General features: G+C 37.1%; 1 protein-coding gene across 1 annotated transcript in view; it reads left to right on the top strand.

The window, feature by feature from the left end:
- The window catches only part of LOC139697701 (thymidine phosphorylase-like), a 41,132-nt gene that overhangs the window by 13,974 nt on the left and 6,533 nt on the right, over positions 1-20,625 (top strand). Inside the window, exons 2-6 of the mRNA XM_071596524.1 lie at positions 3,528-3,686; positions 6,892-6,972; positions 7,806-7,997; positions 8,949-9,107; positions 20,277-20,395. Of these exons, the coding sequence (XP_071452625.1) occupies positions 3,557-3,686; positions 6,892-6,972; positions 7,806-7,997; positions 8,949-9,107; positions 20,277-20,395 (681 nt within the window). The 5' untranslated portion in view covers positions 3,528-3,556. The remainder of the gene's footprint in view (positions 1-3,527; positions 3,687-6,891; positions 6,973-7,805; positions 7,998-8,948; positions 9,108-20,276; positions 20,396-20,625) is intronic.

Below are 20,625 nucleotides of genomic sequence, written 5' to 3'. Positions count from 1 at the left end.
TCTGGTCAGTTTTCCAACGCTCTATCCCCTGAACTACCGCGGCCCGCACCAATATAAGTATATCAGATGGATATTTCCCAAACTTCTTACATTCCCGAATTGGCACCAGCAGAGTATTTCCTATTCCCAAAAGTGAAATCCTCCCTCAAAGGACACCACCATGGGACCCCAAGTACCATCAAAGAAGCTTGCACGCGTACCCTTAAGGACCTTCCGGAATCTGCCAACCAGGAAGCCTTCGAATCGTGGAAAAACTGCTGGCAAAAGTGTGTGAACGATCAAGGGATTTGAAGAATTTTGAGGCATTGTAGCAATATCTGAAATAAATGCATTTTCCGAAACTTTTTCCGATACTCTTTATAAAAATTTTGTATTCTAAAGTTCCTGTTTAATTTACAGGTGATCTAGCTAACCTCTTTTCCAAGGAGGTATACATTTATTTGGATTTGTTCATCATGCTTAAGGATGTTGGTTTTTTCCGCAGTATTTCCTTTTCCTGTGCTGGACGCACCAAGCGTTTGTACGTCAGTCGCAGCATTTAATGTCCCCAGTCACCCACCACGACTCCAGGTGTGGAGATCATTCCACGAAAGCCGCCCCATATTGTGACAAATGTTTCGAGGGCAACTCTCCGCGATTCGTACCATCTCAGTCCACGTTCGTTTGAGCCTTCCGGACGACGGAGGCGTGCCGTCGAGGCACTAATCATCAATGGGCGGAGCATCTCGCTAGTCGAGCATCTGACTTCGAGCGTGGAGAGAAGGGAGTACGGAGTGCAAATAGGGATCAACCAGCCCGAAAACGACTGCGGTGATATTTTCAATGCACTGCGGCCCCTAAAAAAATACTATTAAGTTTGGAACCTATCATCTGCGCACGACGAATGGTGCTATTCTCAAAGTTTTTTTTCGGATTAATATACTATACATTATTTGAAAGGATAATTCTTGTATAGCAGGAGAAGATTGGATCGCAAACGTAACCATTACCATATTTTTGCACTGGTTTGGTACTCATTTTTTGCACTCCGAGTTTATTTTTTTCGTGGTCAGTATTTAAGTGCAACCAATAGGTAAGAGGGCAAGTAAATTAGATTGAAAACCTTTATGGAAATATTTGTTTAGATACCGACGTAACCACTTTTCAGGTTGTATTCGATTATCATTTGAATAAAAAATTTTTCAGTTCATGACAAAAAAAGGTCAATTGGTGATTTCTATTTTGTTAACACGCTTTTAATTTATCATAGATTAATATTGAAGTTGTAGGGGGCCTTACTTGTTGCTTTTAATGAGTAATTTACTTTCTTGAGGAATCAACCCGGAAGAATTATACTTTGAAAGCCGAAACTCTATATTTTTCGTAAATGGCCATGATTAAACGCGGGTCGAATGAACAAATTGTGTCAATTCGTCCGTTTTAGAGGCGCAAGGAGTGGCGACCCGAAAGGATGACCTCCGCCACATATTCAGCGCAAGAAATGTAAAAGATGCCTATTCTGGGCGCTGGCGCAGGAAGGACCGACACATACGTAAATATAATTTCGGGGATGACATGTGAGAGTGTCCGGGTCCCTTTCTGGGGTTGGCGGGCGTCGGAGGAGGCAGCAGTCCAGCTGCGAGGTCAGCCTCGGACATCGGTTCAAGTCCGGCATCCAAAGGAGCACACTCACCATCTTGATTTACGGAGGACGCTCTGGAAACGGTGACCGTCGCACGCGGAGGGAATCAACCTCGTCTCCTCCTGCCCGTTATCGGACTCGTCTTCGACCTTGAATCGCGACGAAAGATGGAGGATGACACAAATCGCAATTATTCACCGATCAGAAGCGACGACAGTGCACTTCTAGTCCGACATAAGAAGAACATTTGTAATATTCATTATGCGTGGAGCTTTATTTCCCGAAAATACCGGGGATTGAGAAAAAAAGGATCAGGAGAGAGGAGATGGGAAAGGTGTAAATTTTGCGCATCAGAAGAATGACGAACAGAAGATAAACAGACGAAGTGAGTAATGAAGAGGTTCTCGGGTGAGGAGAGGCATATTTGTAAGTCACTCAGGAGGAGAGATGCTGAGGCACCATAGTTTGCTGAAAACAATAACTGACTGAATGACGGAATCGAACATTTAAAGAGGAAGGAAAAGAATGAATTAGTGAATGAAAACTTCCAGAAAGGAATGAAGATGATAGAGAGCAATAAAACTATAGCTAGTTGCTATGAACTAACCCATGTATTTGAGAATCTATGATAATAATTTACACATTTAGTTCACCTATAGTCATAGGTAAAATTAATAACAGGTAAGTTTAAGCCTAATATGATCATTGTCATGTTCGAATAATTGGTACTTGACATGCATATACAAAGTATTCATAGTTTTTCCATATATATATATATTTGTATATATATATATGTATATATATATATATATATATGTATATATATATATATATATATACTATATATATATCTTCGAAATGGAACGCTCTTCGGCGACGCACAAATATATAAAAACACAGATGTAGAATTTTAGAATATAGAGACACAAAGAAAGGACACTCACAATTTGTTATTTGACGTTTCGACATATATATATATATATATATATATATATATATATATATATATATATATATATATATATATATATATATCGCTTGGCGACATATAAGACCCACGGATCTCAGGGTAAATTACATATCCTCGATAGCTCAAGTGGTTAAGAGCATCCGCCCGGCAAGTGGAAAGATCCGGTGTTCGAGTCCCGGTTGAGGAGATATTTTTACTCTTGTGATCCGTTCGATTCCGCCATCCCCACCTCTATTGTGTTCGTCCTTTATACGTGTTCCTATCCCTTTTCCTTATATATGTTTCTGTATATATGAGTATTTATTCGCCGTTTGGCGGGATTTCGTGTTTGAATGTATATATATATATATATATATATATATATATATATATATATATATATATATATATATATATATATACACATATATATATCCGGGATTTGAACTCCGGATCTTTCCACTTGCCGGGCGGAGGCGCTTAACCACTTGAGCTATCCAGGAAACGTAATTTACACCGAGATCTGCGATGCTTTATGCAACCAAGTGCCCCGATTCTTTGGCCAAGAGATGGCGTTAGGGAGATGTTTCACCCACCGAAGGAGAAATAGACAAGACACATAGAGGAAAGGTGAGTAGTAAAGGATCATACAACATCATAAAGGATAAGAACAGTGCGTTTCGTGGCACGCATAGCCAGTAGAAGAGACGAGCCACATTGGCCTAATACACAGTCAAACACGAAATCCCGCCAAACGGCGAACAAATACTCATTTATACGTAGAAACAGAAAAAGGGATAGGAAAACACTTAAAGGACGAACACAGGAGAGGTGGGGAAGGCGGAATCAAGTAGATCACGAATGCAAAAATGATGTGAATCATTGATTCCGTTACACTTCGTGAAAAAATATTCGCACAACCTGCATTAATATCTCTGAATTGTTGTTCTTTTACAGAATTAGCGATATCAGTTGGAAAATTTGGGATGTCATCAAACAACTACTCTATTGTTCAGCTCATCGAGAAGAAGCGGGATGGGAAGGAGCTCTCTCATGATGAAATTCAGGCTTTTATCAACCACACCGTTAATGGCACAGCACAAGACTGCCAGATAGGTAAGTGATGCGTTCAAAATGCTATGAAAGTTAAAAAATAAACCCATTGAGTTATGCATGCACCCAGTTATGTTATGCATATATATATATATATATATATATATATATATATATATATATATAAATATAAATATATATATATGTATGTGTGTATATATATATATATATATATATATATATATATATATATATATATATACACACATACATATATATATATATATATATATATATATATATATATATTTATTTATATTTATATATATATATATATTTATTATTTACACACACACACATATAAATATAAATATAAATATATATATATATATATATATATATATATATATATATATATATATATATATATATATATATGTGTGTGTGTGTGTGTGTGTGGAATATAAAAATATGTACATATATACATTGCCTCTAATTCTGTCACTAGGTATTATTGATGTTCATCAGTCTGTTGACATGATGTTACCCTAATACAGGATTATCATTCACAGTTCAAAATTTCAAATTTATATTTCATTAAGTTTATTTGAACATAAATAAAAAAAATTATCAACAGTTTAAAGCTAAATCTAAAACTAACAAATGGTGGTTGACTTTTCCACAGGGCATTGTATGAAAAAAAAGAGGATAAAAAATTGAGTAATGTAGAATGGAAATAATGTATAATTATGTAAATAATTTGAAAAAAGATGTATGTTTATGTTCTAAGATTAGCCAATTTTTCTATTGGAGCTGAGATTAGATAGAATGATGTGTTGGAGCTTAACATGCATGGGCTTCCTTGATGACAAAATGATTGCACCATTCACTGGTTCACAGGGTTCTTATAACTTCTATCAGAACGAGAAGCATTTTCAGTTCTTGAAATGGCATTTTTGAGTGCACATGATCATCTGTTTTGCCCACTCCAATGATTTATCACCCATCAAAATTCATAGTCAATTGGATGAGATATGAGTGGATAGTGTTATGGATGTGAAAAATGTATGCTCAAGATTGTGATCGTTGAAAGAAGGTCAAATGTTATGTGGCCATGGACCCAAGAAACATCGACCTGCACCAATTGGTTTTTCAAGTTGGCAAAAGGAACTCTTACAGCAGCATTTGCAATAGCTATGGAATTGGAATTGACACAATAAAAATTGTGTATGACATAAGAAAAGTGGTATTTGCCTTATACAAGATGAGAAAATCACGAGAAATCCTTCATTTGATGTGTTTTATTTGAGCATCTTAACAGCAACATGGTTTATGACACGTGAAGGATTCTCGGGTCTTCCACCGGGTCAAGGGTTCCATATTGGCCGACGTTTCGATGCCCGACTCGTGCATCGTCTTCAGGGTCGAAGTTACCAACCCTGAAGACGATGCACGAGTCGGGCATCGAAACGTCGGCCAATATGGAACCCTTGACCCGGTGGAAGACCCGAGAATCCTTCACGAATCAAATATGCCGGGAAAGCACCAGATCTTACTTCATGGTTTATGACAGTTGGCATATCTCTAGGAACAGTGCTCAATAATATCAAGATCTTCCATTAGTGGGTACAACAATGCAGATTAAGCAAAAAGTCTTAATATGAAATTCCAAAACTGATTTAAAATTTTGGTGACTCACCCCATCAGCCATAATTTTGTGTTCTAGAAGGGACAATCTTTGAAGGAAAGATACAAGGACTGGGTAGTAGGAATAAACTATTAAAAGGGAGTAAGTTACCTGAAATGATTTGGAATCAATCCTTCAGCAAATCAGGCCTAATCCCCAGGTAACAGTATTAAGAGTACACACCAGCATGTGAATATTTCCTCTCATGCTCTTGTATCAACTAGCTATGATGAATTCTCCATCAATGCCCCTTGGAAGCTAAACCTTAATTTAAGTTTTCAAATCTGCAACTTTTGATCTCATTTATTTTTTCTTGGTTTTGTTCAACCTCTTGAATGTAAGATGGAATTTCATTGATAAATGAATTAATTTATTATAATTGCCATTAATTGATTATTGCTGTCAATGCATTACATGCATATGGTTAGCTTTTGCAGTCTTTATCTCAGTTTCTGAATACCCTTTTCACTGTTCAGTCATCAATTTAAATTTTTTTGTCTCCTTTCATACTTCATGTCTATTTTATACAAAATTGGATTGGTTTTCAAATGAGATATTTGGCAGTACTCATGTATGCTTTGTAATCAATTCCATTTGCCTTTTTTCTCTTTCATGATGTTTCCCTAGTCTGTGTTTCCCAATGGTTTCATCTTGCTATTCTCCAAGGATGATACTTCATTCTCCTAGGATTAACAAGACTTCATAATCTGACATGAATGTATAAACTAAACCATGGCCATATACATGCAATTCACTCTAATCTTAGCCATGACCATCTTTTCATTACATCACAGGAAGCTCTTGACATGCATTCTGACACTTCCTGAGGATTATATTCACTTCTATATTTCCACTCTTCAAAATAGTGGGTATGATCCTGTATCTTCTGCTCCAGAAGTCTCATCATTCATGCAATTTCATTTCAAAGACTCCAAAAGTGCCTAAGACTCTTTGCCTTGCCACTTTTACCTTCTCTAATCTTCTCCAGGCACTCAAATTCAAGCTTCTAGTCCTTAATTGTTTATCACAATTGAATGATACTCTCTATTGGGAAGTATTCTCCCTTGGTAAAACTGAATGGAAAACTTAGAATATTTTGCTGGAGAGGGTTCCATCATATCTTTGTGTAATCATGGACTTTTGAAAAATCTTTCACTGCCTAAGCTATATTTGCCCTTCAGCACGCAGGACACAATTCATGGTATCCACTTATTTTTAAATCTTAATTAAATAAATTGACTGTTCAGCATGTGTTCTTCATTTTATACTATGCTGTTCCACCACACTATACTTAACACAATTGATATATTTGCCTTTTATTTTGATCTTTCTCAGTCCTTGACACTTCCTGCCCTCTTCATTTCACCCATAAACTCTCTTCCAATGCAACTTATTTAATTTTTTTGTAGCGCTAGTGTAACTTATGGGTCCTCACTATAGAAATAACACTATCCCTGCTTTGCTGTCTGATTTGTATATATTTAAAAACTGATTATATTTACCAAATATTGTTTCTGTATCTGTAAAAAATAAAATAAATTGGACAGCCAATGAGTATTTAGCCTAATGTATCCATTCCAGGAGCAATGCTGATGGCTATGCAACTCCAAAACCTCACAAATCAGGAGATTGCCAGCCTTACAAATTGTATGAGGAACTCTGGTATGTGTTTGATGGAATATACTATTGAAATATTGCCAGCCATGAATTAATCTTGATGTTTTATTCAATTACGGCCATTTCAGTTCTTTATAAAAGTGAATTTGAAAGATTTTCTTTGGGAAGCCATTAAGCTCCAGTTGAGCATCCCTCAAATTACCAAAGGAAAAAGGATTGGCAAACAGACTCGTTTAAAACTACTACTGACTAAACTAAACTACATCTGAATTCATAGACTGATAAATCATACATGTCTATTTCAAAACTCATTTTTACTTACAACATTTTTCATTCATTTGCATCCATTTGCTCATTGCCACTAGTGTGAATTATTTCTTACAACTTGCAGACTCTATTAGGTAGTGATTTTTGTTATTAATATGTGAGGGCATGTCAGAGACCTTGGCAAACTTACAAATTTGGTAGAACAGTTAATGTCAGTTTGCATCACATAAAATCATATGTTTGTACAGTGAAATTCTACCCTTTGTTCCTCATAAAATGATGAGGAGGAAGACAATACAGTCATCTTTGGCACTTTGAACAGGCCAAAAGATCACCACCAACAATTAATATTATAAGTCAATAGTTCTTGGTGATATAAATTGGATCAGACTTTATTAGTTGAGGGTGCAACTACCCCCCAATGCCTATGTCACCGCTTGTGGCCATAAAAGATGATTTACTTCAAGAATGAGCCCATATTACAGTGTTGGTTATTTTTCCCCAATTCTTCATTCTAGGATGATGAAAAAAATATTCATTTATCTAGAAATAAGGGATTTATACCCTAGCCTCAAATACAAGTGCAATACTAATATTCATCTGATGCTTAGGAGAGGTGCTCACTTGGCCCAAAGAATGGAGTTCCATCCTGGTGGACAAGCATAGCACTGGAGGTGTGGGTGACAAAATATCTCTTGTGCTTGCACCAGCCTTGGCTGCTTGTGGGCTAAAAGTTCCTATGATCAGTGGCAGAGGGCTTGATTTCACCGGAGGAACATTAGATAAGCTTCAATCTATTCCAGGTTGGTTTCCTTATTATAATCATTTTTACCCATCAAAATTTAAAATTTATTTAATTAGTCTGCATAGAGTGAGTGAATTGATTGCTATAGCCATTTTTGGAAATATCTTTGGTTAGTATTTTGCAGGGCTGTGTGTAGGTCAATCTTTGATTTCCCTTAATGCCTTCAGTCATTTGATGTCATTATTTTGCAGTAAATTTCAATAGCTGAAATAAAAAAAAGTATGCTGGAGCCAGATAGGGAGAGTTTAGTGACTGAGGATGTACTGTACTAGAAGTTGGAATTTTATTAAATTGAGATTAAGTTGAAAAAATTAAATTAGTTCACTCGCTGTTCCTTGTAATGCATCTGTTACGTTATATTTAAATGCTAATCTTCCGTGGTGTTAACCATTTCTGAAGAAGATATTATGATAAACTACTGTATTAAACAAAGACATTTTTCTTGATGAGACACATGTAACAATATATAATATTTCAGCTATTAATTAAAACCTATATTTTTAAATATGAAATGATGTTATTTACACCAAAGTTTATGATAAATGGTACATTAAATTCTGGTTATTTATACAATAATTGTGGTGCTCATACTTAATCTCAGTGACAATCAATTAAGTATTGCATACTTTCTAAATGGATTACTTTAATATTTAATATCCAACACTGCTCAATGAAATTCTGTGCATTTTGATATAATTTCATTGCATGTCAGACTTCCCCCCTGGCATCTTAAAGGTTGAAGAAAGTAGTGCTGCACATTTGAATTTGCTCAACAATCAGAGGTTACCTTCCTGAAATAATATGCCTTTTAAAAGTCATAAATACATATGTACAAGTTGTACTACAGCCAATGTGCACATTTTTGTTTGCCATGCATTTTTTGTACCGCATCTTTTCTTGGATTCTAAACACTTTTGTATATTTATTTGGAATGAACTAATGATTTCAGGATATAAAATTCACCTAAACAAAGATGAAATGCTTGAAGCTCTAAAAAAGGCTGGCTGTTTTATTGCTGGACAATCTTCAAAACTTGTGCCAGCTGATATGGAATTATATAAGCGCAGAGATATCACAGCTACAGTTCCAAATGCTGGACTTATTACAGGTAAAAAAAAAGAGGTTAAGTGAAATAAAATAAGGAAGCATGATTGAATATTTTGATTAATGCCCTGAATGGCAGATAAGAAAAGAATAAATAGTGACCCACAAGTACCTTATCTGTGAGTTAAGTTTCCAGCCTATGAGGATAAAAATTTTACAAAATCCATCTTATCCTTATTACTTCACCTGGGAAATGATTTTTAAAAGATCTGTGAAAATAACTACCATAGCTATCAAATGAAAACTTTCAGGGTTTACTGATAGAACTAATAGAAGACTTAGAGAAAGGAGGATTGAATTTGAGGGTAGAGAAAGAAACTTTCTTCTTCCACATAAAGATTTATTACTTAACATGACAATGGTTTTGATGCTACGCATCATCTTCAGGTGACATACATGAAAAATTTTTCAATTTATATAGCCTGGCTCCAAGAGGGGTGGAAGGTAGAGGAAGTAAGTTGAGTACTGGTGCAGCGACCTATTAGTGGGCTAGGGGAGGGGGAGTGTTTGTCTGCATTAATTTGACCCCCATTAAGGGACGGTCATCACTGCCTTGGTGGGGAAAGATTTTGGAGTCTTTTAGAAAATTTAAGAGGGGGAATTGGAGAGGTATATTGTTTTGTTGACCATCCCAAATCTGCCCTACTGAAGAGATTGCCAATATCCAACTCCTCCAAAGCATTCAACATTAATCCTTTCTTTTCGGGGTGAAGAATGTTCGATGTGAAGTTACTGGCATGATTATTTTTCAAGAGGTGTTTGGAGAATTGAGATCTCTTTTCTTTCTGTGTGAAGCATGATCGGTTTTCTTTGATCCTAGTAACAAATGTCCTCCATGTCTATCTAATGTAATCAGCATTGCAGCCTTTGCCATTGAGTGGATGTACCCCGCGTTGTTGCATTATGTCAATTTTGTCTCTGGGTGAATCCATTATGTTTTTTTAAAGTGTATGTGTTGCAAAACGCTCTCCTGATTTTGTTCTTGGAGATAATGTGTTGCATTTTGAGTGAAATGTATCCAAGAAATGGAATTCTTCGCCATCAGTGCTCCTCAAGTTTAGATGTGTAGTATATAGATTTCTGGGCTCTCTGTGTTTGTTTTCTGTTGTGCATGTTGTCAATCATTTTTCCCCTGTACCTATCATTGACTGCAATTTGTTTTATAACATGGAGTTCTCCTTATTTCTTATGTGGTAACATTGGGATATTGCATAACCTGCGTAACATGACATGAAAGGCGGCATGATTTTATGAATGGCGATGCTTGGATTTGGAGCGGGTAATTTAGTCAGCTTTAGTAATTTAGTCAACTTTTTCCTGTGTATGGAAAGGTCCAACCTTTGATTAATTATTTTCAGTCAAATCCAAGATATTCAAGGCACTGTCTGATTCTAACTCACTTGCTAATTGCATACATTCACCTATAGAATTTACAAAGTCAAAAAATTGTCCAATTGTCTAGTGGATCTAGTCCAAACACGAAAGATGTCGTCAACATATTGGAACCAAGATAACACATTTTTTGTAGGGGATGGCTCAAAGCAAATGGCTGTCTTTCCCAATTGTTCATATAAATGTTCACTAGGATGGGAGAGAGGGGCCCATGGCAAGATTTTCTAATGTCTATTATGTTTACCATTGAACACAAAACTACTTTGATTCACACAAAATGCTAATAAGTCACACCATTCACTCATCACAGGAGGGGATATTTTAGCCTTTACGAGGGATATCTCAGCTAGTTTCAGGGTTTCCTTCCTTGGGATGCTTGTGAACATGTTGACAGTATCAAACGACACCATAATACATTTTGGCGGTAGTACTATTTCTTACAACCTACTCGTGAGCTCATATGAGTTATTGAAACTGTATTGGGCAAAATGAGCATGTTGTCTGAGTGGGTTGTTTAACTTAAGAGCAAGTGGGTGGGCTGGCAGGGAGACTCTAGATACCACTGGTTGGATAGGGATATCACTTTTGTGTATTTTTAGGAGACCAAAGAATCTGGGTGATTTGGGATGCATTTGTACAAGTTTGATGGTATCACTCAGCTTTAACAACACTCCACATCTGGACAAGAATGTCTTGACTTCTTTCTGGTGTTCTGCAGTGGGATCATGAGGAAGGCTGACTATTTTATTGGACACAATGAACTCTTCACATTTCTTTACATAGGACTCCTTGTCTAACACCATGACTGAATTCCCATAATCTGCTTTCGTGACAATGAGCTTATTTTTTTAAATGGACTTTTTTAGGGATGACACAGCCTTAATCATTTGTAGTGAGCCTATATCAATGGTGAAATTTAAGAAATTCCTGTATTTTACTATTTCCCTTAAAATGAACTATTTTGGTCTTGTGTTTCCATTGCTGAGGGCCAAATCACAATCTACTGCAAGATTTTTTTAGGTCCTTAATGGTTACATTGGGACTGTACATGAGGCCTTTCTGGAGAAGACTCCATTCCTCAGGCTGGAAAGTGTGGTTAGAGAGATTGATAACTCTCTTGTTGAATTTTATGGCTTGAGGGGGTGGTTTGAACTCAGCTTATTTGTCTTTGGTTAACGTCTCAATTTTTTTCTCAAGGCAGTCCTTTTTTTAAACACTACTTCACTCGCTTTCTGACGAACACCATCATCCAAGACCAACCAGTCAACCCAATACAGGGCACTGGTCGCCTCTGTGAATAATAGAAATAGGTAGCAGGAGATGGAATCCCTCTTGACATACCATTCGTGTGGTTCTCTCTTGATCCGAGCTAGTCTTGCGCCGGCAAACTTTGCTGCCGAAGAATTGGAACTGCAGGTGACATTGATGTACTTTGGGGTAATTCTGAGAGCGAGGCAATGGCTGTTGAAAAATATTCAAAGAAGCAATCTGATGTTTGATGGTCAACTTTCGATAGATTCTTGCCTTCATTGCATTGCTGGTGCACTTGATAAACATAACATTTTTAGGCTTAACTGTGTGGAATGCCTTCATCCTAGGATTTTATTTGCCAGCTGGATTAGTTAGGTGGAACACTTTTATGCTAAAACAATGGTTGCAATTTTGAATTCATATCTGAGCATGGTTGTATAAAACTCTGGTAGTTAATCAGCATTTGGAATGCCTGATGACAAGCCAAGAGAGACTTTCCGAGGGGAAATCAGGTGGCTTGATATGTGAGGTGGGGAAACCCTTCTTTTGTGACAAGTTTTAATGTTAGACCATATGAATGCTGAATCTTCACATTTCTCCCTTAGTGTTATTTTAATCTTCTTTTTAAATGAAGAATTTTTACTAGTAATGCAATGTCATCACTTGTTGTCTTTTGTCTCATGCTTGCACTAATTTGAGGACTAACTATTTGGGGTGCAACCTTTTTCTCAACTCATGAGGGGCGTATGTCACAGAGCAAGTATCCAATGAAATGCATTTTCCCCTTTACCTCACTTTCATAGCTCTGATGAAAATCTTAGTGGTCAAAAAATGTGATCAGATATTATGAACATATGCACAATAGGCAGCAAGGATTAGCAATAAATGCTAGTTATAAATCTTAACAAATGAAGTCTAATGCTTTCCAACCTAATCCTTGAAATGGGGTTTAGACTGGCACTGGCAAAGTTAAAAATATTCAATAAATTGTATGCTTGTTTATATTTTTAGGATTTGCCCTCCCATGGGCATTAAAATTGAACAATACACAAAATTCATTAGCAACTATCAGAAGATATGCCATCTTCGTCAGACTTATCTCAGGAGCTGGAATCATTGCTATAATATTACAGATTTATTACCATATTATTCCATATGGAATCAGTCACTATTTCCCTGAACTAATTGTCATTTTGCAATTTTTCAGTGTATCTCACACATATGGCCCAGTCATTTATCATCATTTGTTTTAACTCATCATTCATCAGTGTTGCTATTTCAGCCACATCACATGTGGTGCTTCTTTTTGGCTCTCCACCTCTCACCTTTGACCATTGTTATATCAATTGGATTATAATATCAGTGATATGGTAGGTGATGCACAATTGATTTTCCTCAATCCTCACAGTATTGTCTAACTTGAAGGCCTTAGTCCATTGCTCAACTGTATTTACTGAGAAGAGTAACTCTGCTAAGTTTGGTTTGCATTTTGAGGCATACTTTCAAGAAGTGAGTCACTCAAGAATATCACATTTCCTTGAGTTCATGGTTAGAACCTTTTCAATTATTATGGAGTGAAAGCTTTCATTGCCCATCACTATGGCTGTACCATCTGTGTTTCTGTTATGCCAAAAAATGAATACACTCTTCCAAATAAACACATGCATTCATATCAGCGTAATATTCATCCCTAATAGATTTAGATTGGGAGACTAATTTGTGGCCCTGCAGAAAATCAGTCTCTGTGGATGTCACACTATTATCCTCCAACCCTTTCCAATTGGGACTTTCAGTTCACCATCATTGTTCACATCTTGCTACATTTTGTTTGGGGCAATGCCTTGGTTGGCACATGGCTCATCCAAATAAAATATAAGTCTCTTGGATATTTTTTGAACCCACTGAGTTACCCAGGCCATGCATTTTATGCAAAAATATGATGCGAGCCATTATGATGTTCGTTCTTTCCTTTGAAATTGCTTCCCATTGCTCAATTTTGTGTACTAAAATCAAATGGACTTCATAAGTTTTTTAAGGGATGCCATTTCTCATTGGAAGTTCATTTCCTTCTTCAAATCAGCAAGTAATTTTCTCAGTGTAGGCTACTATGTCTTTTCATAGTATTCCAGGATTTTCCTAGGTATCATATCTCTGTCAAATTCATCTATCTTTGTCCTGATGCTGATGTATTCCTTCATACATTTAAGCGGAGAAGTTGCAAATAACTGGATATCACGTCCTTCATGGTGAATTCATGCTAAGTTTGCTTGCTAGCATGGTAGGCCTTCAACATCCTTTCTTGAACTTCAGTCATGCTAATTATGGACCTATGGTTCCCCTCTTATCTTTTAAAATGTTTATGAACATCATGAGTAGTTTCCCATCCTTGTAAATGATGACAGTTTTCTTATTGCTATTGTATCCAAAGAAACTGACCACATATTTTTACAGACCATTAGAAAGCAAACCAAAAACATGAACACAATGCAATATGCTTGCAGTAAATTTGACAACACAGACAACAGGAGACAAAAGGAAACCTCTAGGCTCTCAGAGAGATACTGAGTTCTCCCTCAAATGCAGTCCAATCCCCTCTTCTGTGACATTCTGGGAAAGAGAGAACTAAACCCGTGTATTCAAGTTCAGCCACTATGAGTTGAGAAAAAGGGTTTAATCATTGTGAGGCTTATTGCTGGTGAGCTGACTATCTTAGAATTTTAACCATCTTTTAATTTTCTACATTTGAATAGTTATTGACAACCAAAGCTTCCATGATTATCAGACACAGACTTACATGACATTAAGGCCCATAATCCAGGTTGTAACAGAAAATCAGCTGTCGGGTATTTGGATAAAATCGATGGGAATTATGGGTGGGAATTATCCTTTTCGAATGATGGAAAATAAATGGTTTGCTCTTTTGAGTCACATCAATCCCAAAACTGTTAAAAAATCTTCAATGGAGATTCTCCTCTCTCTCTAAAAACGTTCTGATTTAAAATGCAGACAGACAAAATGAACTGAAAATGAATTTACAGGCCAAATATAATGCATTCAGAATTTGCATAAGATATGTATTGTATGCACTATGGTATTACATGACCTCAGAAAAATAAGAGATTTAAAAAAATAAAGTATTATATTAGTAATTTTCCATTGAAATTGATAAGCACCTGCCACAAACATTATTTTCCTGGCATAAAAAGGTGCCCTCACTAAATGTCCATTTACTCTTCAGCTATGCGATGGATTCTAACTTGATTCCTCCCTAAATTTCAGTTAATGTAAGTTGCATGAACAAGAACCCTTCTACATCTACATAATACCCCACAAGCCGCCGCAAGGGCGTGTGGCGGGGGGTGTTAGGTCACCAACCGTAAAAAGGAAAAATACCACATGCAAAAAAAACAACACGAAAAATTACACCCTCAGCAGCGCACACAATCATGCAAAAAGCCCTTCATCCAACACTCATGCAAACACATACTACCTTGATCAAAAAGTTCCCGGAATAACCACCGTGTGGCGCTCCCATCGTTCCGATTTGAGTTCTGTTTTTTTTGTTAAATTGGTACATCTGCTGTTGATATTCCCTTTAAATCTTAGTGTCATAACTTGACATTTGCAAAAGTTACGGTCGGTTTTCGGTATGTCCATCAGTGCTTCCTGCGATTTTTCCATTACTTCCTCTCGGCTGCTAAAACGCGTTCCCCGTAATGGTTTTTTAACTCGATTGAACAGAAAGAAGTCACAGGGAGCCAAATCAGGTGAATTCGGTGGCTGTTGGATGGTATTTGTTGCATTTTTCGTCAAAAAATTACGAATAATGATAGCACTGTGCGACGGTGCGTTATCATGGTGCAAAATCCACGAGTTTTCTGCCCACATTTCTGGTCTCTTTCGGCGAATTGCTTCACGCAAACGTCTCATAACGCCCAAATAATACTCTTTGTTTACTGTCTGGCCTTCTGGCAAAAATTCATGATGCACTACACCGTTGTAATCCATGAAAACCGTCAGCATTGCCTTCTTTTTTGACTGAAAACGACGTGGTTTTTTTGGTCTCGGCTCATTTGGTGAACGCCATTCACTTGCCTGATGTCTGGATTGCGTGTCGTACTCATAAACCCACGTCTCGTCTCCAGTAATGATCCTTTTGATGAATGTGGGATCGGATTCAGCCTCGCAAATCATGTCTTTTGCGACGTCAACACGGTCTCTTTTTTGCATGAAATTGAGGTCTTTTGGCACCAACTTTGCTGCTACACGACGGAAACCCAAATCATTAACCACAATGTCTTGGGCGGATCCATAGGCAATGTTCAAGTCCTCCGCTATTTCTCTGATGGTTAATTTGCGGTTATTGACCAACATTTCTTTTACTTTATCAATTTTTTCACCGACTTTCGATGTCGATGGTCTGCCACTGCGTTCATCATCTTCGATTGACTCACGACCACTTCTGAACCGCTCGTGCCACTGGTAAACGACCGTTTTTTTTAGAGAATCGTTGCCGAAACACTTTTCCAACATTTCCAACGTCCGTGCGCCACTAAATCCGTTTTTTACGCAAAATTTAATACAAGTTCGTTGTTGCAAATTTAAATCCATTTCTGAAATTGTAAAAAATCGCCAACACACACAGAGATAGATGTACTCTTGGCTACGTAACTTTTGCAAATGTCAAGTTATGACACTAAGATTTAAAGGGAATATCAACAACAGATGTACCAATTTAACAAAAAAAAACAGAACTCAAATCGGAACGATGGGAGCGCCAAACGGTGGTTATTCCGGGAACTTTTTGATCAAGGTAGTATACCGCAAAACAACAAACAACTGCACCCCAGGATGCAGCACGAAAGCCATCCTTCAACACGCAAGCCAGGACACAACAAGCAAGAAATTGAAACACCACATGAAAATGCACCACGAAACACTCTACCCCCAAAGAGTCTGTAAAAGGCAGGGAATGCGACCCAACGTTGCAGGTAGCAGGAATTTCCCCCCGCGGAGAGGGACGAGGGATTTAAAGGGAAACTTAAAAACAGATGAACAGAATACGAATGAGGTCATTCGGAAAGAATGGGTTATTATAACAAAACACATAAGGTTAGTGGAAGAGCATACATTTAAATACAACTAATTATTTTTTAGACGCTGAGGGTGGCAAGTGGAATTTTTGCTATTTATAACCCTGCAGTTGCTACCCGTATTGTCCGTGGGAAGAAGGAATCCTTGAGTCGGCTAGTTCTGGAATCTATTTCCCGAATTTTATATGCATGATCCAAGCGACCAATTTATGTAGGAGTACGAATAATTTGTGAGACCTCGGTGGTGAAACATGCGGATCTAAATTTATTTAATAATTTCAATCTTGCATTGAATCGTCTCTCAGCCAATGATTCCCACCCCAAATCCATGAGCATTTCGGTGACGCTTTGCGTTTTATCGTAGGAATTTTTTACAAAACGGGCTGCCCGGCGTTGAACCTTCTCAATTTCCCGAATGAGACCTTTTTCACTCGGATCCCACACGCTGCATGCGTATTCTAAATGAGGCCTTACAAGAGCGTGGTAACAACGTTCCTTGACCTTCAAGTCACTTTTGCCGACAACGCGTCTAATGAATCCCAATTTTTTATATGCTTGACCGGAGACTTTACGTATGTGAGTTCCCCAAGTTAAGTCTTTTGTGAATGTGACACCTAGGTATTTTACCGTATCAACTACTGCTAGGTCATCTCCAGCTAATTTGTAAGCAAATCCCGTTGATCTTTTAAAGAAATTTACCACCGAACATTTATTATAATTTAGAGTCAATTAGAGTTAGAGCACCATTTAGTAATGCAATCTAAATCCTTCTCTAGAATAAAACGATCCTCATCCCCAGATATCTCCCGATAGACCACCGTGTCATCCGCGAACATCCTAATTTTACTTTTCACTTCGCGGTTCAAATCGTTAACAAAAATCAAGAAAAGCAACGGCCTGATCACACTTCCCTGAGGTACCCCCGACGTGACTCGAACGCTGTCGGAACTAGCGCCATCAAGGACTACCCTCTGTTCCCGCTCTGAAAGAAAATCTTTAACCCAACTTATGGCACCCTTGTTTATACCCGCAACCTTTAATTTATGAATGAGTTTACCATGTGGGACCTTATCAAATGCCTTTTGAAAATCTAAGAAGATGGCATCCACTTGCCTACCTCTCTCACCCGATAAAAGTAAATCATGTGTAAATAATCCTAATTGGGTCTCGCAGGAGCGGGTTTTCCTGAATCCGTGTTGATTGTCACTTAAAAAGTTAATATTGTCAAGGTGTCTCATTATTGAACTGACAATTATGTGCTCTAAGATTTTGCAACAGATAGAAGTGAGAGATATAGGTCTGTAATTACTGGGATCCTCCCTGTCACCACATTTAAAAATAGGCGTTATTTGCGCGGTTTTCCAAATCTTAGGTACTTTGACTCTGTGAGGGATTTGTTAAATATAAACTCAAGGTACGGGGCAATGTTTGGAGCTAAATGTTTTATCACCCTAGCTGGTATATTTTCGGGACCTGGGGATTTGTTGGGTTTAATCTCATTAAGCAATTTTAGAATTCCTTGTTGGTCCACTGTTATTTTTTCCATGGGTGGAGTATGTATTGTTTCTTGGAGATATGTGGTGGCAACATCATTCGAGAAAACGCTTTGGAAGAATGAATTTAGGATGTTAGCTTTACCCTCGCTGTCTGTATGAATTATATTGCTACAATGCCTTAAGCAAGCCATGGTTTGTTTACTCCCATTTACTTCCCTAACATATGACCAGAAAGCTTTGGGGTCAGTGTCCAAGTGCTCGCAAAGTACTTTGCGTTTAAAGTCCAGTAAAGCGCTACGTAATTGTGTTTTGGTTTCAATTTTAGAGGATCTATATGTGTCCCATAATTGTTTATTCTCAGGGGATGATGTGTTCACGCCTGCCCTCTTTACCCTAGAGTGTAGCATTCTCTGCTTTCGAAGAGCTTTTCTAACGTCTGTATTGTACCACCTGGGGTCGCGATTTGCTTTAACGTATTTTATAGGTATGAAATCTACGATTCCTTTTTGCATGATATTGACAAATTCTGTCCAAGTTTCTTCCACGTTGACATGACTTAAGCGGGTTTTGAACTCGGGTAGTGAAGAGTTTAATTGATTGGCAAAAGATTCAAAGTCTGCTTTATGGTAATTATAAATTTTTCTTTTTGGTTTAACAATCTTTTTTATTTCTATGTCCAAGTGGACAAACATTTTTGTAAAGCTATATCTGATTCCATTCATTTTTTATTACATTCAAAGTGTACCACAGACATATTTAAACAAAACATGTAACTTGTTCACTGTATAGGATACACCAATCTAGCAACACACATTTCAAAATATCAACAACATTGGTTTCATGCATCTCAGTTTCAATTTGAGCATTCTAGGAGAGGTAGTCATTTCTTGGTCTGGTGTTTCATAGATCTACCGGATCTAATTATGAATCAAATTAGATATTAATGGAGAAATAGGATCGGCAATGAAAGTGTTTAACTAGTAACGAGCTGGTAGAAATGCCCCTTTTTACATGAAGAGATGTATAAAGAAAAAGATGTATAAAAGTTTGTTTTGCATATAATGAGCTAAAAAATACAGTCATGAAACATTTCATGAAAAAATATTATCCACTGATGACTTCTGTCACCTATCACAATGACTACCTTCAGTAATAACAGTATAGAAAGTATTGAATGTGCAATTTCAATATCAAGAGTATGAGGGACCTTAATAGCCATGGAAATTATTTCAACTAGTCAAATTTATTGAAAAAGATCCTTTTTGACAAATATTTTACATGCTCTAACTACATGGATACCCAAAGAGAATTTTAATTCTTGAATCTTGCCTTACTTCTCTCTTTCTCTATCTTTCCTATGTTGGGGCTTCTGTAATAGGTACACTTTTACTCCAAACCTCAAGATTTTGCCACCCTACAGTTTCTTAATCTATCTAAAAGGAAAGACCTTGATGCTTAAATACATTTTAGCCTGGGAAACTTCGCCTAGGAACTTTAAATGCGCATGAAAACATAAGCAAAAATAAATGAACAATATTCCAAGATTCTTGTTTAGTTTATCTACAAGTTAACTCAACATTGGCTCAATTTTAGATTTGGACTTGAAAATATTTATTTGCCTGCCACAGTGAGAGTGGGGTAATGTCTTTGTCTACCAGCCTAAAGGTTGTGGGTTCGATTCCCATCTGAGTGGGTTTTCCTCCACCTACGGCTTGGGTGTTTATAATTGTGCCCATTGTCATCATTGTTAATAGTCTGATGTAAAGGCCAAAATGTACTGTTCTTGGACCAATGCCAAATAAATAAATATTTAGTGATCACTAGACCCTACTAATAAAGTGGATTTCATTGTTATGAATTTATTTTTAGAATTAAGTGAATATCTACTGATAAAAATTCCCCTATCAATGGCTTAAGCAAAACGATTTTTCATTGTTATAGGCTCTATATTGTCCAAGAAATCAGCTGAGGGAATTTCTTCATTGATTTTGGACATTAAAGTCGGGAAGGCAGCCTTCAAAAGCTCTGTTGAAGAAGCGGAGGAATTAGCCACTACAGTTGTGAGTACAATTTAGTTTTGCTGAAACATGTGGATCTGAATTTATTTAGTAATTTCAATCTTGCATTGAATCATCTCTCTTCTAATGATTCCCACCCCAAATCCATAAGCGTTTCAGTGACGCTTTTTGTTTTATCATAAGAATTTTTAACAAAACGGGCTGCCCGGTGTTGAGCCTTCTCAATTTCCCAAATGAGGCCTTTTTCACTTGGATTCCATGCGCTACATGCG

Source organism: Hetaerina americana, unplaced genomic scaffold, assembly GCF_022747635.1.
Source record: "Hetaerina americana unplaced genomic scaffold, ioHetAmer1.1.p SCAF_8, whole genome shotgun sequence".
In the NCBI taxonomy this organism is placed as follows: domain Eukaryota; kingdom Metazoa; phylum Arthropoda; class Insecta; order Odonata; family Calopterygidae; genus Hetaerina; species Hetaerina americana.
The sequence above is the reverse complement of the archived record's forward strand: the minus strand, read 5'-3'. Positions and strand labels throughout refer to the sequence as shown.